Source organism: Ruditapes philippinarum, unplaced genomic scaffold, assembly GCF_026571515.1.
Source record: "Ruditapes philippinarum isolate M1 unplaced genomic scaffold, ASM2657151v2 ctg2257_1_1_1_1, whole genome shotgun sequence".
NCBI classification, from domain to species: domain Eukaryota; kingdom Metazoa; phylum Mollusca; class Bivalvia; order Venerida; family Veneridae; genus Ruditapes; species Ruditapes philippinarum.
The window spans coordinates 60,290-84,325 of NW_026856139.1; the positions used below are offsets into that span (position 1 = coordinate 60,290).

Genomic DNA, 24,036 nt, shown 5'->3' on the forward strand with positions numbered 1-24,036 from the left:
GTCCCAAATAGGTTTTACACTTTAAAAACTTTAAAACGTCACGTCAACACAGTAAGGTCATACAGCGACATTTCAGCTTTACCCACGGGAAGAGAAAGACTTCTGGTGCAGCTCCTTGCACGAACGGAAACCTGTGAATAACGGCCGACGTTCCGTACGATAGCTTCCTACATGAAGGAATCCTAAGTCCCTGGCGGGATTCGAACCAACAGCTGTGAGCGGCAAGTAGATGTTAAGGTTTTTAGCGGTAATGCTGCGACTTTTAGTGGCAAGTGCGACATAACACCACAATGTCACTCCCTTAATAGGCATACTTTAAGTGGGCCTAATAGGCATAAAAAAGAATTAAAAAGTGTTTTCGAGACAAAATGATCTTTATAGTAATCTGTATAAAAGCAAACGTATTCTTTAAATTGTTTCCAATAATTCTAAGAAAATTCTAAGGAAAATACTGAGTGTTTTTTTCTTTATTCAATATAATTATAATTTGCTCTTTTTAAAACGATGATCAATGAAAATTTAATCAAACATGTATATTGAATTATGTTCAGTCCTTCATGATAAAGATAACTAGTTGAAATTTATATACTAAAAGACTGATTAAGTTGTTCCAAAAACGAAATACATTTCCGTGATACTTTCATTTTTCTACATTGCATGTACTTTCTTTTCAGTCCAAACTTTTCAAGTACAATAGACTGTATGAGAGATCATTTAGACCCAACCTGTGGCCCTGACACTGATGCGTACGTCTTTAACAGGTCACTGGCCGTAATGCCTGCTAACTTCTCTTACGAGGATTATTGTAAAAATGACAGTGCTAAAGGTATGTATATTTATTATCTTAACCATATGAAACTACAAATGTATATATCTACAATATATCAATTCGGCGCTGACGTTGCCACGGAATTAAGATACGCATATTATTAAGTACTCAGAAATAATGTAAGCAGAATGTCAACCTCGTAGAAATGGCATATGCAAAATATCAAGTCCCGGGAAATACTGTACGCAGAACATCAAGTTCGCAGAAATAATGTAGAAGTAATGTACACAGAATATTAAGTCTGCAGAAATGACATACGCAAAATATCAAGTCCGCAAAAAGGACATACTCAGAATGTCAAATCCGCAGAAATGACTTACGCAGAATATCAATTCCATTCCACAGAAATGACATATGCAGAATAGCAAGTTCGCAGAATGAAAAGACTTAGATTCGAATATTAAGTACACAGAAACAATACGCGCAGAAAATAATATCCACAAAAATAATGTTCACAGAATAAAATGTCCAGATGCAGAAATAATTAGTTTTAATATCATATACGTGTATAAAGCTAGTGTATCAAATGGCGGGTCTTAAAATGAACCGCGTCACGACAAAACCAACCTAATAGGTTTGCGACCAGCATGGATCAAGACCAGCCTGCGCGTCCGCGCAGTCTGATCAGGATCCATGCTGTTCTCTAGCAGTTTCTTTACTTGTTATAGGATCTGTAAGCGAACAGCATGGATCCTGATCAGACTGCACGGATGCGCAGGCTGGTCTGGATCCATGCTGCTCGCAAACCCAATATGTTGGTTTTGTCGTGACGCGGCTCAAATAGAAAACACAAAGAAGTTACCTTTTTATATTGTGTACAACAACCCTTTATAGGAAATGAAAATTACTCTATTTTTCTACCATTTTCAGAGTTAGAAAAGCTTCTTCAATGTCAAACGATGTTCAGCAAAGTTAATGGATTTGTGGATTGCGTGACTGGTACATCACTCAACAAGACTATAGACTTTACGGATACATGCAGGTATTGTGCATTGTTTTTCAACGGGACAAACTGTTTACGAAAACAAACTTTTAAAAATGTATTCATGAGTTTAAGAAAAACACTTAATTTATTTGAGTTATCATCATTATTATCATTATTATCATCGTCATCATCATTCTAATTATTAACAAGTAAAATGGTTTCCTGCGGTGAACATTTTAATGATATTAAGATATTTCATTTAACTATTTTCAACATTATTTGGGGGGTGGGGGTGGGGTAAATAAACGTTTGTATCAGGAATATAGTTGACAATACTCGATCAATATAGAAGAAGGTCTTTGGAAACTGGTGACCGTTGAAGACCGGAGAAGGTCGAACATAAAATATTTTTTTCTTTTTAAGAAAATGATTAAATAGGCCTACCATTTTATGAATAATTCCGAGCAAAAAGTAAATAAAGTAAACACACAAGTTTACGCAGAAAAAATCTGTATTTATGATGGCAGATGCCACTCCGAATATTTTAATTTTGTAGATATTCAGTTTAAACAAATTATTGGATAGATATTAAAGAAACATTGATAATTTTCAAACACATCATTCAAGTTTTTCCACCTTAAACGGTAAAATAATTATACAAAATTAGAAATATCACGTAATAATTTGTTGTTCTCAATTAAGTATAATTCGGACTAATTCCCTACAGGTAAATCCGTAACGTACCGGCAAACGGTATTTAGCTGAGTTTTCGAAAAGGTCAATAAACCAATCATATACGGTTTACAGATCACATGCTCCTCCATGTACCGAAAACAGGTCACGTGCTCCTCCATGCCTCAAAAGTTAAACGCGTACCAATACCCTGCGGTCTTCAGACCGCAGGGAAATAATTATAATTAAATATATTCATGATTACCTTTAAGTACTTTTCGTCCATCAAAAATTCACAACCTTAGTTAATCTGTTAGCATTTAACGTTATAATGCATCTACGCAGAAAGATGAGAAGAAAAGTCTGTAATCTGTAATATTGCAAAACAAAATGATACAGTCATGATTATTTTTTCATATTTCAAGATTTCTACAGACGTCATTTGGATGTTCGTATAAATACACGAAAATCATGTGTCCTAGTTTTGTAAAAACGTTTGTGGAATCTTCTGAAGACAGTTTAAAGAATTGCAATATTGATGAACTTGGTATGTTTTCATGATTCTTCACACTTGCATAAAATAAGCATAAAATCAAATTCTTAAAAGTTGTTTTAATTCCAAGAGATTTGCTCCAAAAGCCAAATATTTCTGCGAATACCACTAAGTTTTTATAAATTTGGTCTGAATATGTAGGCATGCTGCTTTAAGATGTTTTAAGTTGCTATGATAAAGCAAATTGTCCAAATTCATGTATTAGCAGGAACATTGATGGAACCACCGGCTTCCTGTCATCGTCGGTTACCCATGGTATATATTCTGTATATTCTACATTATCGGTTACCCACGGTATATATTCCGTACATACTACATTATCGGTTACCCACGGTATATATTCCGTATATACTACATTATCGGTTATCCGCGGTATATATTCCGTACATACTGCATTATCGGTTACCCAAGGTAATATATTCCGTATATAATACATTAACCTATAGCTCTTTAGCGCTTCTTATGTAAAATTCTTCAAAGTATAATTTCCAATAACTGTAAATTATACCATACCCAGACTAAGTAATAGATATACCATTGCTGCGTTGACGATTTCTGGGTTTGCGTAAATAATCCCAGAAACACTTACTCCTTCGATCTTAATTTGCATAGCAGAAATGACGTAAAATGAGCTGTCAATTAAAATAACATGACGCTACTGTTTTAACCTATTGTTCCGCCCAGAAAAAACTGAAAATTATACCATAGTCTGGGTATGGTATAATTTACGGTTATTGGAAATTATACTTTGAAGAATTTTACATAAAAAGCGCTGAAGAGCTATAGGTTAATATCGGTTACCCGTGGTATATATTCCGTACATACTACACAATCGGTTACCCACGGCATATATTCCGTACATATCATGTAGTATGTCAATCTCCATACAGTGATCTCCCCTTAAATCTTCGGCGTAGTGTACTTATAAAGGGAAGTAACCGCTGCGAGGAGTTCGGCCATCTCCACACAGTGATCTCCCCTTAATTCTTCGGCGTAGATCTCTGCCGCCAAGGTCCCAATATATCAGACTTTCTGATATACTACATTTTTTCAAAAAATGTTTTATCTACTGCTTTTATCTATCAGATAAGTTTTCTCTCATTTATTTAACAATGTTTATGAATAAATAAATAAATAATATGAATATTTAGAAATAATTTTAAAAATAATGAGATTAATTTCTACCGAGACGATATTTTGATATTTTATATTTTTTAGCTTTTGAATTTATTTTTCGTTATTTTGTATACTTTCGATAATTTTTTGATAAACTTTATCGAACGTAGGCACTAAAAGTTAAAAATAAAACAGAAAGAGAAAAATAACGTTAGAATTTCTATGTAACGGTCGATATTTCCATTTGAATTTCGGCGTTACGTCATGTGACCTCCATCATCATGTGACGTCTTTGAAGGCAGTGATTACAATTCTGTCAAGGGAGGTTATCACTGTGAGGAGTTTGCAGCGACGTAACAGAGGCCGATAGTCTGGGACATATGGCAAAGCCGGCGCCCAGTATTACAATTCTGCCAAGGGAGGTAATCACTGTGAGGAGTTTGGGAGTTTGGTAGTAAGTACGGAATATATACCGTGGGTAACCATGGAGTATGTATATGGAATATATACCATGGGTAACCATGGAGTATGTACGGAATATATACCGTGGGTATTCGACGATGGCTATCCAAACGTTAGTTAGTAAAAGAACTCAACTGTACGTTTGTGGCGGGATTCGAAGATCCTTTGGAAGAAGTTGGAGACATTGAGTTAAAAGAATTAACCTGAATTTAGAAATATGAAAATAATTTTGAAATTAACATTAAAGATAATTCTATGGAAAATAAGATTATTTATTTCATTGTATTTATTTATTTCATTTTAAGAAACTGTTGAGGAGGTTATGGTATGTGATAAAGACATGGAGCGAGCATGCTTTGTTGCTTATAAGCCCCCGCCAGTGACCAGTAACTCTAGCGAATTTGCCGAATTTATATGCAGGTAGGTTTACCTGAAACCTTGACATAATCGCTTTAAAAATCTAATGAAATAAATAATGTTTGTACAATCCTGAAAATATCTTTTTTAGTGTGAATAATAAATAAAGTACTGATAAGTTGATCTACTATTTCCAAAAGGGACAAGGCTTTAAAAAAAAGACTTTGTCTGTACATCTGAAAGTAAGGGGAGTGGTGGCCAAGTGATCAATATGTCTGCGTCTAAACTCCTAGGCATGGGTTCGAACCCGTAACACATCACAGCCATGTTTCCTCATTATGATGCTGCCAGTTCTGGTAATTTTTCGGACAGCGAATTCGAAAATCATTGATGCAAGTTGAAAAGAAAAGTTTCACAGCCGAGGTTAGATAATTATGTTAAAACTAAACCAATTTAAACTAAGTTTTACTAATTGTTTTATGTCCGAAATTGGGGTCATCTTAATCGATATTCTAAATTGACGATTATAAGTTATGTCAAAGGGCTCCTTGGTGACAAAACACATTTGTATACATTTATTCCTCATTGAGCAGTCCTGATGTCGTTGATTCGAGCTCCGACAAGAGCTTGAGACCAATCTTAATTAACATCTTATAATACGTGTCAAACTCCGCATAATAATTCATAGTAAATAAAAAAGTTATAGTTACTTGAATAACGATCTTACAGTCGAAATTCCATGCTTATAATTAGAAGCTGAATTTCGATGTACGATGATAGATCTTCTCGGTGATGATTTTGTATGTATATTTTGTTCATTATTATATTTTATGTATACTATTTACTTATCATTATCGTTATGAATTATAGTGAAAGGAGCCGTGGACTGCAGACTTGTTTACGCACAGTATATGCCATGTGTAAAAACAGCACTGACTTCAACAGTTCCTCGGTAGACAAAGATATACAGAGTTATGAAACACAAACTGCCGTGTTTTGTTCTGAAAGTATAATATTGCTTCCTTTTTAATTGAATGTTTATTTTTATTTTAGTTTTCCATTATTGTGACCATGATACCTTATTATTATTTTTGTTTTCGAATAATAAAGAAAATGTTACTGCCTTCGCACCAACACGGTATATGTATAGGTAATATGGCGTCTTTCCAGCTTTACTGGTGGAAGAAGACCTCAGGTACCCTTCCGTGCAAAATTTCAGGCACAAACCGGCACCTGAGTAGAACCACCGATGTTCTGTAAGCTTGCTGGATAGCTTCCTCACGTGAAAGACTCCAAAGTCCCTGACTAGTTTTCAAGCAATGTAAACGCCAACGCTACAGTCAGAGTTTGAACTTGAATAAGTATAAAATAACATGCAATATATATATATAACATATAATGTTTCATATTTAAAAGCCTTACATGAATTGACAAGAATGTTAATTTCCGAGACTTGTATATATTTGGTTTGCAGAAGGTAAAGCAATGGAAGAATGCCAAGCAAAGTTCTCCAAACTAAATGCTTTTCAAGATTGTATAATGGGTAAAACGTTAAACACAACAATTGACCCGACTGACACGTGCTTGTAAGTTGTTTGTTTTTATCATCAATCCATTCATCGTGCATAATTATAACAAATAAATAACAAATGACAGTTCGAAGTACAAGTTAGGGAAAGTACATATAAATACTTGCGCAATTGGCTTTTAAGTCTCGATTTCGATTGGAATGTCACGTGACGTCTTCTGGCGTTAATGGTAATGGTTTACAAGAATTAATCGCCTCTTCATTTGACGTTTCCAGTAGGATTTGAGCCCGCAGTGATTCAGTCTAAGTAATAATAGCAGCCCAATCACAAAAATACTTGTCACAACATCTTTCGTGTAGATGTTTTACTTGTACTTTATTTCTTAAGCAGGGGCAATTTTCATTTTTTGTGTACACCTATTCTGTAAACAATGTGAAATTTGATGCAAAAATTACGTCGAATCTTCCACTTGGTATTCTTTTTAAATATTAAGAATACATACCGTTAGCATGGATATACTAATGGATATACAATACGGAATATTACCATAATCAAATTCTACTTTCATCATCATATATAAAATATGATACATATCATTTGGCTGATATAGCACCATATTTCATGGTAAAATTAAATCAAGGTATATATTGTTATTTATTTAAAAGAACGGCCATTATGTTTTCAGATTTCTTCAAAATTCGGTAGATTGTACTTATAAGTATACTGACCTAATGTGCCCGGAATATCTCGATCTATTCAATAAATCCATTTTGTTTCCATCATTTTGCGACCAAAACAAAGGTAAGTATATTAACGAAAATTAGATATATCTTTATTGTCAAATATTTTAAGAACAACTGGTATTCAGTTTACAATACCTACAGACTATAAACGCGCACGTGTATCACAAAAATCTGGATCCCTCGGAAGCTTTAATCACAACAAAATTATAAGAAAAATTTCAGACGCGGACTGATTGAGTCTGAACATGAGGGATAATGAAAAAGTGCAAAATCCTAGCATCTTGCAATGTATGTTGTGTAGATTACTACGGAAGCCCATTGAGGCCGTTTTGAGATAGAAGTTAGAACTTAGATGTTAGATCTTAGAACTTAGATTAATGAGGTTAATCGGTTTTAAAATTTAGTTGTTACAGTAAAAACAGACGTGGTATTTTATAGAGCCTACTATTGAATCAGTAAAATTTTATAATTTTTGTAATAATGCACAGCGTTATTTAAAAAGTAGGGGAAATAAATCATGTCGACTTGGTTTTAGTTATCTTACGAAGTTGTCTCCCTTTAATTTATTAATTTATTAGGAAAGCTGTCATGTAAAACTAGTAAGATGAATAATATGTTCATTGGAGTCATAAAATAAAGTTGAATGCTTGTATTTATATATGCATGACAAAAATGTGCAAATCATTAAAATGGTTGAGTCATGGATAAAAAACAAACATATAGAATTCTACATTTTCGGTTTCATAAAATATGGAAAATAAATCATTACAAGTGCATTACAAATTACACAGTTAAACTTGTGGTTGAAATTATTATTATCTTTATACGGTTGAATTGCCTTGATTTGAATTCATGGTATTATTTTATAAATGCCTAAAATCTTAATGTTTTGAATAGAAATGAGTAAAGCGGGTACCAGCTGTGACATGGATATGAGTCAGACCTGTAATGCCGGGTTCAATCCTCCTATAACAGCAGATACTGATGTCTATTTTGAATTTGTATGCAGGTAAGAATGAACTCACCCTGTTTGACACATAGTGGCGAAGATCATATGTTTGCGACCTCTTGATCATAGAAGCTTTGGGTTCGAATTCCGCCACGGAATTTAAATATTTACAAGTTTTACAAACATGGGAGTGATCCAGCAAGTTTTGAGAAAAAAGTCGGTGGTTCTACTAAAGTGCGTGCACTTCCCGGAATAAATACGCGTCATTCAAGGATGGGTGCATGTTTTCTTTCTCTTCCTGAACAAGTAAATCATGAAGGTCGCTGCATGGCTAAACAATAAAATGTGTCTGACAGTCATTGCATTGTAGATGAGATATGATTAAATAACTTTTTTTTTCTTTTAATTTGTTGATACTTATACAGCAATTAAAAGAATATAAACTGTTTTTTTTATACTTTAAAGGAGAGATTGATGAGAATCTGATTATAAAATAACGACTTTGTATTCAGCGTCCTCATTTATACATGTATGCATGCAGAAATACAAAATACAACTATGATTCTACGTGCAAAAATACAACATGCAGCTGTGTTTATACGTGCAAAAATACAACATACAACTATATTTCTACGTTCAATATACAAAATATAGAATAACCATTTTCAATTGTTTAACATATATCTTGCTTGATAATGCCAATTTTTAAAATTTGTGTTAATTTTGGGACACATGCATATAGTTTCAAATTTATTTCTAGCGGACGCGCAGGTGGATATGCATCATGTGTACAGAAAGTTCAGTCACTCTGTCATATTGATACCAGTACTACAGATGAGTTGCGTCCCTTTAATCAGTCCAGCGCAACTCAAACAGGACTAATTTGTGAAAACAAAAGCGGTAAACATTTCATTTTAATTAGTAATACAAAAGAATTTGTCAGAGTCAGTTTTCTGATGACAGGTCAAAATTCAGGTCAGTTTTTAGAGGAATATTTTTATTATTAATGTAATAAATTATTTGGCATTTTTGAGACTATGGACGGACCTATTCAACGTGGATAGTCAGAATTTGCACGTGTCTGCAGTCTCAATAGACTGTAACTTTAGCTCTTCAATTTTAAGATTTTGAAAAAGAAATTTTGAAAGACTTAAATTTCAAAGCAAAACAAGTCGTTGTTGTTTCTGTTGTTGAGGATGAATGATAATGTTCTTGTTGTTAAAGAAGAAGATGATGAAGATGATGATGTTATTGTTGTTGTTAATTTCGTCATTATTGTTGTTGTTGAAAATGATTATGATTAAGATAATGATAATGATGATGATGTTGTTGTTGATGATGATGATTATAATGATGATGATCATGATGATGATGATCATGATGATGTCGGTTGCCATGATGATTATAATGACTGTGATAGTGGTTATGATAATATAATCATGGTGTTATAATCCATCGGTGATATTTTTAGCGACGTTGTCTGAGTATCAAAATTAATGTCGCTGAATTTTAACATAAATGCTTCGGGTTTTATTCCCGAGGGTGTCATATTCACTATCATTCAGTATACGCTAGGAAAAGTAATAGGGACAGTAAGGTGCACTTGTTCACGGCCATCCTTCGTTAAATAATCTGTTCTTGAAAGTCACATCATGACCTTTGACCTTGTAAAATTTAACACGATGTCAAGGGCACTGACAAATAAAGTGTTTTCATTGTAGGATTTACAGATTATATAACATGTTTGAGAACACAGACTTTCCAAAATGAATATGCCAATTGCTCAGCAGAAAAAGTTGAGTCAAACATCACGGAATCTTGTAGGTATGGAAACATTTACTGGTTTTTCTCTTACATTATTTCCTATTTCTTAAAAAAAGATTTAGAGATTATTTCTTATTTTTATTCGTAGATACTTTTAAATCGCCTGGAGCTGAAAGTGATTAGCCTTTAATACCATCTGTAAAGTAACACGCTTGCCTGTCTATACGTGCAGTCTAACTAGGAATTTACGACATCATTTTTTTTAAAATTACTCTATATATCAAACCTTCGTACATCTTTACTGAGTATTCAAGGTCTCAAAAATGCGTAAAATGCAGAAATGTTTAGGTTAATTACTTAAATTCACCATTCCTTCGGTTATTTCTCAAAATAAACCATTCTTAACAAATGGTTAATCATTTAGATTACATCAAAATGTTTTTTGAATACTGATATAATGTGTTTCTTTCGTTATTGACTTTTTGCCCTTCGAAGAATGCGCATGCGCGAAATCCTACTTCCGTTTCTATGGAAAAAAATCTATGTATAGTAAAAAAGATCTATACTGTAGTTAGCTTAGTTTCTTGTATTTGGACTGTTTTAAATTCGAAACCGAGCAAACAAAAATGCTGCAGGTTAAGATTTATTCAGAATAATTTGTAATTATCTCTAACAATTATATAGAATACATAAGATAAAAATATATATATACCTGTGTTGCTTTCAGTAAATATGGATGTCAACTTCAGTCATTACAAAGTACTTGCCCTCAATCAGCAAAATTCTATCAGAAGCTAAACTATAACAGCTTAGTGGCATGTAAAGTCGTTGAGGCGACCACAACAGGTAGAGTATTAACAATCCTAATAAAGAAAAATATTATAGATAATATTTATTTATAAATGTCTGATATATGTCATAATATTTGTCATACAATTTTCAGCAAAACAATATTGTTAACGGTTGATTAACTTAAATAAGCGATGATAAAATAATCACTTTAAATGTACCAGCTTCAACGATATAATCACGAGATAAAAAATAAGCCTTACCGTGGGGCTCGAATTCGCGAACCACGGTCCCGAAACACACAGTACTTTTCCTACCAGGCTTGCTCGATAGAAGCTTTTAAGGTTTTTTATGTTCGAATAACCTAAATAACTTAAATAAGCGATGATAGAATAATCACTTTAGATGTACAACTTTCGACAAAATTGTCACGGGGAAAATAAAGTCTCGCCAAAGGCTCGAACCTATGGTCCGGAAATATACCATACATTTCCTTCTGTGTTTATTCAAACAGTAACTAACACATATAGAAATTTGTCTCTACGTAGAATGAGAGATCATGCATGTAAACAAATGATCTTTTAGAACATACTTGTACATGTATTTAAAAGCTTTGTGTCTGGAAACGAATTAATTGAAATCGTTTTTTTTAAGTTTTGTAAAAAGTATTGAGATGTGGTAATTGATGTTGTTGTTGTTGTTGTGATACAGTTTTGAAGTTGTAGTATTTTTCAGGGACAGCTGACCAAACAACCATTACCTCTTCCGGAAGTTTCCTCGGACTTTCTATCCCCGTGTTGGCTGTCGTTTCTTGGAACACGTACATCAGGGTTCTAGTTTGATCCAACTCAAGAATGCACGAGAAACTGATGAAATGTAGTGGGGCACGTACAGATGACCTACTACGCTTCGGACTTTTTGTAACTTATATAGGGAAAAAAAGAAGTATAAAATCGATTGAAATATGTAAAATGCGTGCGGAGATATCTTACCAAAAACGTTTGATGCCTGCTTCACTGTTGTGAATTTTGATACATATACTTATTTTTAAAACTGTGTGAATGTTCATAATACTTTCTCCGTCTATGTAGAAAGAATATTGTGAGACGACATGTGAATTATATGCTATAAATGTCGTCATCATAATCATCATCATCAACATCATCATCTTCTTCATCATCATTATCATTATTATTATTATTATGTGTGAAATTTGTTGTTTACCTCATATATACATATAGTGTGCATTGAGTGAATTGACAAAGATCTTGAAATTTTGTGAAACATCGAACTGCATATATGATTTCATAAATTTCAACTTCGAATATGATTTATAAATGATGAATATTTTATTGTCATTTACTGACAGATTTATGTCTCATGAAATATCATATCGTTCATATTTCTCAACATATACATCATTAATAAGTTATCATTTATGATACATTATATCATTCTATATTCATAACCGAATAAAGTTTATTCTATATTATTTTCTTATTAAAATTTCTGTTTTATATTTCAAAAGGTATATTAAGATAAGACAGAAAGGTCACGTGTATATTTCTTCTGTGTCACCTGTTGATTTTAACGAGACATTCCCAATAAGTACAAGCACCCTCATACCGATCGGAATGATCGGCTTTTATTATGACCGACTAAAAGGCTCGAGAAGTTGCTGTCGCCCTTTCACAAAATCTGGTTTCATTCCATTCCATAACAAGAAAAGCATTGATGCAAAGCATCAAAGGGCGTCCAAGCAAGAAATGCAGAAAGTGAAGATGAACTAGTAGACATATGATGTCAAGATATTCTTATAAACTTTTCAATGGTTAATTGGTTTTTACCAAAATGAATGGACGGAAGACATTGTTCATTATGAACTTTGATTGGCATGCTAGAGATTAGAATATTACTTGTTATTTCTTTATGATCGTAATTATTAATAGCAACGGATATACATGTATACAATCATTTATAATCCATACCCATGTGTAACGCATGATCAGCACCACACTTGTGGAAATGTCCCTTATTATGTAATCGCTGTTAGCTAAGACCCCCTCTTAAGGTATCTGTTCACACTTAGTAAAAATATGACACTGGTTATATTACCATGTCATGTTGAGCATTATTGTTTATTATACAATAATTGTAATATCTATTTTAATAAAAAAAATACAGATGTTATGAATATTATTTTCTCCTCTTTTTGTGTTTTTATGTGCTATTTTAATACTGAGTTTTTTTACGTTTACTGCTCTTTTTTTTATTAAAATTGTAAAATAAATTTTAAGAATTCAAATGTCATATTGACCAGAGACATAGATAACATCTATGTTATCTATGTCTCTGCACATGTATTAACCGACGATTATAAGTCAAACTTTAACTGGAAAAATCTATGTTATCTATGTCTCTGCACATGTATTAACCGACGATTATAAGTCAAACTTTAACTGGAAAAAGTCAGTAAATTATGGTTAATCTTTCTATATTTAATATTGTTTATTCTTAAACAATGTACATGTACATTTGTATTTTTCTTTATCATTTTTTAAATTATCAATCAATTAAATAATTAATAAAATCTAATTTGTAACTTTGAATAATTCCTCGGCATCTTTACTAAACACGAATAACAAATTAAATAAAATGTTTCAAAGTTGATAGTGTCAAATTAAAACCATAAAAATGTACATTTTTTCACAATTATTGTACATATTTATTGTTTTTATCTCATATAGATAAAATGAAACGTGCTATTGTTGTTGTTGGTTTTTTTTTCGAATTGTATGTTTATGTATAATAATAATCAATAAATTTGAGAGTTGATCTATGTTTATTAATTATTGTAATCAAACTAAGTGACAAACATTCATTTTGGAAAAAAGCTTATTTATCTGTTAAATATTTGTTCTGTTCTGTAACGATATCAAACATCTACACCAAAACCGGGAGAGACCGGACAATAAACGCCGGTCACTAGTATCACGGTCAAAATAGACCGGGAGAGACCGGAATTACCGATAGGAGTACATCGATCCTCTATAAAAAGATTTTCGGAATATTTAGGTCATCAACTCATCATTCTATTTTAACATACCATGATAACCCACTGTGTACTACAAAATGATAAATAAAAAACCGAAGAGACGGAAAAGGTTATTGCATTTGAAAATGTTTGCATTGCGAAATCCTCCAGTTCGCTATTCATTGTACATATCGCGACATTTCATTTTTAATTAATAATAATCAAGCACCCTCATACCGATCGGAATGATCGGCTTTTATTATGACCGACTAAAAGGCTCGAGAAGTTGCTGTCGCCCTTTCACAAAATCTGATTTCATTCCATAAAGGGGCGCCGCGCTTCGGCGCGGACCCCAATAAAGAGCACCGCGCTTCGGCGCGGACGCCAATCAGCCAGTACGTCTTAAAACTAGGTCATATAAAATAGAAAAATAAAATATCGTGGTAATTGTTTCTTGTGATATGAACTTTCTTCAGTGAAATAACAACTAATAAAGTACGTTTCACGCGACAAGGTTCATTTGCATATATTTGCATATTTGCCGTTGTAAAAAAAACGGCATTACATATGCCGTTTTTTACGGAAAGCGGCAGAATTTCCATTTTGATGATACGATATACTTAAATGTGTTTACTTTGTGGCCATCAAATTAATAAGTAAAATTGATTTAGACCCCAAGAAAAACATATGTTACACTTAAACTGATTAGCATTTTTATCTTATTAGTTAAATGAATATATATATATTATACACTGAATTGCGCAAACTAAAAAAAATAATGCCAAGTTTTTCAGTCTGTTATCACCGCAACAATTAATGCATAGACTAATCTGGCCAATTAGTGAAATATAGCTAAAGAATTTCACCACAAAATATCAAATAGGTCTACATAAATCGATATAAAAGCATGATTTTATATTTACACAAAATATCATATTTAATACCCGAAAATCGTGTAAAATAAAAAAAAAGACCACATGTTTATAATGACAAACGAAAATATAAACTGACTTTTTAATAAGTAAATCATGTATCGGGAAGAGATTTTAGATTTCCCATACCTACCCATAAAATAGCTAAAAAAAAACGTGACTAGCGAATTAATGACCCGCAAATGTATTTTCTATCCGAAAATTCCCCCTTTTGAAACATGATTCAACGTTCCTTGAAAACCGTGACGGCGTGACCAGTAAACAAAAAGTTTAAAGCGCGCCTCAGGTGCAGCCTTTGTGACCTCTATATTAAGTTATTGATTGACTATTCTGATTGGCTACCCGGTTTACATACGTCACTCTTTCAGCTTTATTTCACTTAAATCACATTGATACTGTACATTAACTACACCGTGAACTTTTCAACTACGCAGATTTACAAAGTAGCTATATTCATTTATTAATCATTTAAGACAGACACTTTCATGAATAAAATTATTTTGATAAGCTGACAACCGAGTTGAATTTATATTTAAGTCTGAAATATATGCGCATTGTTATTGTTGAAAATTCGTTTGTATTTGGACCCTTCAAGATGGATTTTAAACAACTGTTGCAGGCGTTTTTGATAATATATACAATAAAGGGATGCAATAGTACTATAAGTAAGTAAAACACGCTTTATTACTGTCATGATAAATTTTTCAATAATATAGTTAATTATACTTTTATACTTTAGTGTAAAAGGTTATGCGAATATTTTTATAACAAATTTGTGTAATTTCCTTTAATGTTTTTTATTTACTTAATCGTTAAAATGCACCTGTTGCTTGTAGTTTGCAAAAGTATTGTTTAAAATTTAAAAAAAATATCAACATATCTATATGAAAGAAATATGTTTTTTTATATTTCCTAAAGAACAAATGCACGACATTGTTGCATTTTATGATGTTCGAGAACAGTATTCACGTGTGTTAAATAACAGAAACATTATTATAACTCTTTCGAGAACCTATCATGAGATTATGGAAACAACTTATGTTTTACATTTGTATTAAAATAACTTCTTTTTTAAATCCTTTAAACGTGACAAAAAAGACCGATTATTTTAGTACTGAAAAGTTATATTACTTTTTGGTTGAATTTGAGACTGTATTAATTGTAACTTAAAGGTGCTCCACTGAGGTAAAAAAAAAGCCTAAAACCATAAAATTTGAAATTCGTACATAGATCAAATGAAACACTTCAATTGGAAACATTTCAAAAGACAAATAGAGAATTATGTTTATGTTCGGAATCAAATTACAATCGATTTTTGCGTAATTTATTGCCAAATTTGTGAGGAAAGCGTTGCAATGATTTTCATTTTTGGGTCATTTTGCTTTTAAAAATGGTCTGAAAATTTAGACACTATATAGTAATTGGTCTAGATCTACACCAAAAGGTACACTAATCCCTTCATGTAAATAAAACCCTGAGTGGTGTCCTATTAATGTATATCCTCGTATCAAATGTAAGTGTCTGTACTACTTAGAAAACTGACATCATTAACTTACCAACATACATGTACATATACTGCTTCTTCTACAGAACATAGGGCCACTTTATCAACGTTTAAATAAGTAATATTAATCAAATTTCACTAACTACAACATTCTTCTCTAATATTTCTTCACTAGGTCTCAACTTTTGCTCAGACATGTCAGTTAAAGATTATTTTGACAATACTTCCAAAGATACTGCACTGAAATTAGATGGATCTTACGCGGCAATTACCAATACTGAACGTGGAACATGCACTTGTATCGTTACACCAGATGCACCCGTTCCAGACAAATTGCACGTTGAGCACGTGTATGATACAAAGTCATCTGATAATAACGCCTGCAACAAGAATGTCGAAGTAAGGCATGGAAACGGCGAGTTGGAACATTTATTTAGTTGCTACTCTAACACAATCGAAATACAGAGCGACGATTTAGACGAAGGTATTCGATTCAAACTAAATTGGTTTGGAAACCCTGGGACCTCAGATATGCTTCACATGTACATTGCACCAGGTAAAGTAACTTGATTGTAATGATAATTCCAAAAAAGCTTGTTGAAAACAATTACTCCAGTACAACCATTGAGCAATCATTATAACCCAAGAAGCAGCTACAGTGTAATATGGCACGTGTTTTTACGGCACTCTGTTACACATAAGGTCATATATTGTAAAAAGTTACCCGATGTTATTCTGATCCGATCACACCTATAAAAATCATGCAAATCGTAATCCCAAAACCCTTACACTTAAAATTCAAACCATTGAGAACTTATTTGAACTCGATTGCAAAAAAATGATGAAAAATATCAAATGTGAGATACTCGGATACGAAAATGGAAGTCATATGAGCCGCGTCACGACAAAACCAACATAATGGGTTTGCGACCAGCATGGATCCAGACCAGCCTGCGCATCCGCGCAGTCTGACAGGATCCATGCTGTTCGCTATCAGTATCTCTACTTGTTATAGAGTTGGTAAGCGAACAACATGGATCCTGATCAGACTGCGCGTCTTGATCCATGCTGCTCGCAAACCCATTATGTTGGTTTTGTCGTGACGCGGCTCAATTATAATTTAAAATACGGGTGGATAAGAGGGTCAAAAATCCGAACCACTTCCTTAGTGTCTTTTTCGATGCCTGTCCGAACTTATTTGAATGTAAGACTTGATCAAAATAATGGTGTACCGAAATAATTCTTTAATAGAAATTGTTAAAGTCATTTCTATAATATACTATGATATATTACTGATTAAATGGATACTGTTATTTATCATGTTCATATATAATTCATCTTTAAACTATTTGTTTTCGCGACAATATCCAGAAGAAATCTATTTATTTCTATATTTGTTTATTTTTATCATATAAAATTCAAGAAACATATAATATTATTTTATAAAGTTCATGACTGAATATTGTAAAATAGCTGACTGCAAATTTATTCACGGGAATTATGAGTCATTTTCACAAGTCATCATCGTCATAATTGAGACAAAACTTGTATTGTTCTATGACAGAAGTTTGAATCAATTTGCATATTAAGATCGTCGTATAAACACATATAATATACTTTTAATTTCTACCTAAACTCAGCGTTAATTTGTAGTACATGTGTATATGTGCAATTCAAATATATTTCAATGTAAGCGTGCAAATGAAATATAGAAATGAAAAAAGTTCAAATTTATTAAAACTTAGTAGTCACTACCACTTTCGATATATAAAAATATTGTAATTTCTTGAAGATTGATTATCCATAACTATTTGAATAATTTTTCCTGAATAAAACAACCGATGTTTTTAAAGTTTCTTCAAAACGATTTCAAACTTTCTCCTTATTTAAAAGATTTCTTTCTTGTGTATAAGAAACAAAAAGGTTAGTACAAGTCCAAAGTCTCTTCAAAACGATTCTAAATTTTCTTTTTTTAAAAGATTTTTTTCTTTTGTATCAGGGACTAAAAGATGCGCACAAGTATCTGACCATTTCTTTCAAGTATACTTTATCATTTAAAGTTGAATTAATAGTATTAACTTACTTTTATCATTATTAGACCAATTCGTGAGGGAATTAAAATAGATTCAGTCGCATTAAAAATATATTTTAAAAAGATATCTAATTTTTCAGTAATATTGATAAAAGGGTTATAAACATGCATTTCTTATTATTTTTATTATTTATTTTCTTACAGAATCTGGAACGGTTTTAAAAGTGACATGTTTTCCGCCCTTGATAAGTACAACGGCAGCAGGGATCAATGGAACTAATGGTTCAACAGTGAAGCCATCGACGACTGTTAAAACGTTTGTAACGGGAGAATCAACTGATTCATGTAAATAATCTATTTAAGTTTATAAATGTATTAATTTTAATGTATAGTTTATATAACAGGTGATTGAAACAAACTTTTTTATGTTCTATATTGGCTATATACTATAACAACATATTACATGTAATATACATATATAGGCCGATTATGTAAAATATTTGATTATGTGACTAGCGCCTGTGGTTTATATGTAAGCGGAACCACGTGACTTTGCATGTAAGCAAACCAGGTAATGACGACTATTCAGCCTCGTCAGTTAACTATTTTGTTATTTTAATTGATAGCTGTTTCCGAAATCTTAAAAAGACCTAGCCTATCTTATTGAGCAGAACTAAACGTTCTTCAAATATCAGTACCAATATATACTACTCATACAATAGGCTAGGCACAGTTTACATCACAGCACAACAAGCTAAACACCATAAAAAGACATTACTCGATTTGGTTACCATAGCCCCCGTAACTTGTTCAGGACCGTTACCGATAAAAGACCATATTTATGCAATATTTTTCGCATGCATTTTTCCTCAATCATTGTGAGCGTCATTGTCGTCGTCGTCAAAATCCACACCACCATCACCATCTATATCATCACCATCCTTTGTCTTTTCTTCTACTTTATCTTTTTCATCATCATCATCATCATCATCATTATCATCACAACCACCACCAACACCACCATTACCAACTTTATAACCATCATCATCATCATTTTATTTTTTTCTTCTACTTTTTTCATCATCATCATCATCAAGATGATGCATTCCTAACCATCGCATATTACAACTATCTTCGACAGTAATGTTTAATTATAATTCAAGTATAGTTTCTCAGTTTTAACATAATGTGTTTCTATACTGCCTCATGCATTTGAATAGTTCTTTCTTACTTGGACATTTGAATACCAACAAGAAAACCTTCTCTTCGGATACTCATATACATACATACATATAAGATTTGACTAGATTTTTACATCTTTTACTTGGACCTAGGATGGCATATAAGATTTGGAATGGTTTGTTTAACAACAATATTATCTGTATATTTCAGTGGTTGTTGTTGGTGTGATAATTGGCCTCGGATTAATCTTCCTATTATTTATCTCGTGCATGCTGTTCTTCATAGCAAGGTAAATTTCTGATATATTATATACATTAATTTTGTCATTGATTTCAGTTTCCATTTATTTTTTATTTTATTTGGCGTCAAACAAAAATTAGTGTCCAACTTTATTTGTCATCCAATGAAAACGGTGTACTTTTGTGCGTTAATTTTCATAGAAGAACAAAATCGATACTATATCGAATTCGTCCATAGTCGACTTCTATTTTTCATAGTACTTCATAAAACCGCATAGTGACGTAATAAAGTGACTGATAATGAGGTCAAATAAAGCTTGACACTAAATATGTTAGTATTCATCCGTGCTGTTCTACAGAAATTAGAAACATTCTCCTGTCGCTATCTTTCTAATTTCTGTAGAACATCGCGGATGAACACTAACATATACTTAACAAATATGTGTACACTTAGTCATCGTTCACCTGACATAACAGACGCAATTGTATGTTTATTTATCATTGACTTTTAGTTAATTCATCTGGCATTTGATTGACGTCACTAAGCTGCAGCAAATATAATTATTTACACTTGCTACTTGAACTCCGTTAACAAAATTTAATATTTATATACTATAAGTTTTGTTGTTGTTGTTTGACGTCACCTAACAAATTCAAAGTTATATATTTGCCCTTGTATTATTGATTTCACAGGGACGTTTCACAGGCGTCATTTTACCTAGGAGTATATGTAAAATTTTCGTTAAGTCAATTCCATTTTCAAAAAAAAAACAACGTTTTTATTGACGTTATTATAGTGTTATCCCACGTTATTATAGTGTATTGTAAGAAAATGATCTGAGCATTTTTGGCAATAATTTACACTGAATTATTTAGTTTTTAAGGCGGCATGATTAGCATATAAGAATAATTGGTACAAAGTTCCATGTAATTTATTTGCAACAAACGTTTAGGTCAAGTTGAAACAAAATAATTTGAATAGTGCCATATCATTTATTTGCTATGAAAGTAGATCAATAAATTAAACACACCTGTGACTACAGCATTTATTATTTTTACTTAATTTAGATAGCTTTTAACAAAACTTTATTAAGATGTCAAAGCTCTAATGTTATCTATCTGTTGTCACCCGTTTTAAGTCGGTAATAGATATGATATCTTCGTTCAACCGTTCATATAATGTACGAACAATAAATAGACGTTTCTCTGCAGGCATTTTAGATTAAGCGTTAGATATTTAAAATACATTACCATAACAATAAAATACCGATAATACTTCACTATAGCTTTTGACATAAAAGTGTATTTGCTCAATGTCATCCCAAATACGCTGAGAGATTGTTAATTAAATCATGATTATAATTAGGCATATTATATGTACATTTAATTTAAATGTAATTCAAAAGTTGTCCTTTATTATAATAATAATGATGAAAATAATAATAATAATAATAAGCCTGGCGAGCATAATATATTTTATTGAACGAGTTCAATAACTTACACGAATTTAATATTCTATCTTTCACATACCAAAAACAGTTTGAAGTAAAAAAGAACCATTTTTCATTGACGCGTCTATGATATAACACTAACCATGCAATACCATTTTTACGGAGCCTTAAAAGCGGCTCGTGTATGTGATAAAAGTTATTATTCAACACAGTTTTGATTTAATTTGACACACCATACAATTTCCATTTCAGACGTAAAATTCGCAGTGGAGAGATGGAAGAAAAGCATAGAGGAAGCGACCAATTACCCTCCCAGCACAAGAACACAATAAATAGAACACTGACACATCTGTATGATAAGATGAGAGCAAACAGACCGTTACCAAGCATACCATCATCATTCCGAAATATTCATCCCTTCAAGTCTAGGCAACAGAACCGATCCGGAATGTATGCCAGTATTAAATCAAACAACAGTAACGCTAGACAAGTTCTCGACAAGCAACTTTCCGAATCATCAGATTGCTCTTACCTTGAACCAATCAAAATAACGACAATTAGTGAAACTGTCAATATTAAACCGAAAGAATTGAACAAAAGCAAAGTAACAGATGTTTCACCGTTTGAAACAACAAAGGAGAGATTAGAAATGAAAATAAAAAGAAACAGGAAGCGGTCTGCAAATGATTTGTATATACATCCTCAATACGAGGTACAAATGGACAGTGAACATAAGAACAGCATTGATGAGCCTGATGAAAACGATAGCAAGCAGTCCAAGCAAATGTATGTGAATCATCGAGACGTCCATGCGTTTCGTGAAAATCCACATGATCAAGGTACACCAAGAGGTGCTACAAATGATACAGAAATTACAACGTGTTGTCCAGGTTACATGACGTTGGGTTCAAACTCTTGCGAAGACACTGATCAAGATAAAAATGAAAAAGAAAACATTGACAATATTAACAACAGTAAAAACACGTTGATAGAAACGGACAGCAGTGGATATATGCCAATGAGTGCAGTTAGTAAGATAAACAAGAAACCAGTGTTAGAACAAAATGATAGTATATTCCCTCAGTTGATCGGTTTCACTTCTCCTTATGATGCTGACAACAAAGAAAGTCAAAATGAAGAAAAGCATATTGTTAAAACTAAGCGATATGTTAAAAATACGAAGTGAATGAGGAAAGGAAAACCTTCATTTGTATTTTGTTTGTTATTTATTTGTTTATATAAATAAAACAGAATTATTACCAATGCGTTGTATTGTACATGTATCTATGAAACTATCTTCATTATGCATTAGGCATATTAACGCCGGCCTCATCTTCGGGAGAGTTCTTGGAATAGTGGCGGGGAGGACGCGGGGGGGGGGGGTAAGTCGTGCTCCCGTCACCGCTGTCGATGTACTGAATGTTGAATGCGTATCAAAAAAAGCAAATAATATAGCCATGACAAGAGCAAAGATATACTGCAATTTTGAAATTTTAATAATTGTTTGCTAGTTTCAAAATGAAATCATCCAGGGAAGAGCGAAAGGCAGGGGACATTGACAATATCACAATGTCTTAATTTCACGTACATATCATCTAAAGGGTAATATTTCTCCTGTACTGACCATTTAAAATAAATGAAAACCTACTTACTTATTAGACTTAAAAGGAACGTGGCTTTAAACTAAATATTATAATGAAAAGAGTCTAAATAATGTAAATGTCAAACGTAAAATGGCGGGTTTACTTGAATAAAGGTAACACAATTAATCGATCTGAGATAGTTTTAATATGAATTATAAATTGACTCTGAAATTTTGATAGTTATTATTATTATTATTATTGATTTTTGTGTGTGTGTTTTTTTAGTTTTAATCCAAGATTTAGTTTGAGTCGAAATGAATCCATGTTGAATGGTCTTAATAGCGGAGTGGTCTTAATTCCGGGGTGGTCTTAAGTAGAAATTCTACTGTATACATTTATTTATTTAAGGCCCGGTCACACAGCCCTCCACGGGCGTATCGCGGCCGAATAACGGCCAAAAATTTCTGCCCGTGAAGCAGACGCTGTTGAACGCTTTGAGGTCGCGATAAAGACGCGATACAGCCGTACTTTACCCGTCGTTACACGCGGTAAGAAATTCACACGCGGTTGGCCGCGCGAAAAAGTTTTGGGCTGCCCAAAAATTTAGACCGCGGGGAATCGCGGGTGGTACACGTGGTACACACGCGGTAAAGACGCGGTACAGTCGCGGAACGAACGTGCTAGGACGTGCTACGGCCGCGGTTAAGACGTGGTTACACGCGGTAGGACGCGAAATTTTAGCGGGTAATCGCGGGTGGAGCACGGTCATAGCACGTTTGTTCCGCGTCTGTACCGCGTTGTTATCACGTGCATTAGCGTGTGTACCGATTGTAAGTACGGACAAACGCCTTTCTCCGCGTAAACAGTGCACCCCAATACCGGCCTATTCACGTTCAATTGCGTCTTGTACACGTCCCAAATACGATTGTCCACGGCCTAATCGCGTCCGTACAACGTCTGATTTTAGGAATATAAAAAGCGCGATTTGCCGAGCATTCGTCAGTTGTGCTCCAGACGTCAAGGGGTAAACATTGATCCCCGTCACCGTAATGACCTCGTCTTGCTGCTCCAACAGCATCAGAACCAAGTTGTACAGGTCCATCAGCTCCTCATTGACAAAAGAAGACGAAGGAGGAGGAGGAGGAGGGTGGTCCGGAACATCTGGGTGCGCGACTGGATTGGCAGGAGACCTCAGCTGGGGCTGTACGATCGTCTCATGGTGGAGCTCCGTAATGAAGATCCAAGGGCCTTCATGAGAATGCCACCTGCCATGTTCGATGAAATTGTGCAGAAAATGACACCAGCCCTTACTAGGAGACCACCAACTGGCGAGCACCCCTTGATCCAGGCCTGAAGGTTGGCCTTACCCTGAGGCACCTTGCTTCTGGCGC

The 24,036-nt window shown here is 33.2% G+C and overlaps 2 protein-coding genes across 2 annotated transcripts; both read left to right on the forward strand.

The window, feature by feature from the left end:
* The first annotated feature begins 655 nt into the window (after positions 1-655).
* Positions 656-12,186, forward strand: LOC132745561 (uncharacterized). The gene is made up of 12 exons (XM_060734509.1): positions 656-826; positions 1,700-1,811; positions 2,852-2,973; positions 4,863-4,977; positions 5,785-5,921; positions 6,389-6,500; positions 7,129-7,244; positions 8,084-8,195; positions 8,896-9,035; positions 9,857-9,959; positions 10,627-10,745; positions 11,424-12,186. The coding sequence occupies exons 1-12, from the start codon at positions 658-660 to the stop codon at positions 11,528-11,530; spliced, it is 1,464 nt and encodes a 487-aa protein (XP_060590492.1). The 5' UTR covers positions 656-657; the 3' UTR covers positions 11,531-12,186.
* A 2,706-nt stretch (positions 12,187-14,892) lies between these two features.
* Positions 14,893-22,321, forward strand: LOC132745563 (uncharacterized). The gene is made up of 5 exons (XM_060734510.1): positions 14,893-15,319; positions 16,334-16,714; positions 18,395-18,535; positions 19,583-19,661; positions 21,315-22,321. Exons 1-5 carry the CDS (start codon positions 15,202-15,204, stop codon positions 22,246-22,248), a joined length of 1,653 nt encoding a protein of 550 aa, XP_060590493.1. The 5' UTR covers positions 14,893-15,201; the 3' UTR covers positions 22,249-22,321.
* The last annotated feature ends 1,715 nt before the right edge of the window (positions 22,322-24,036 follow it).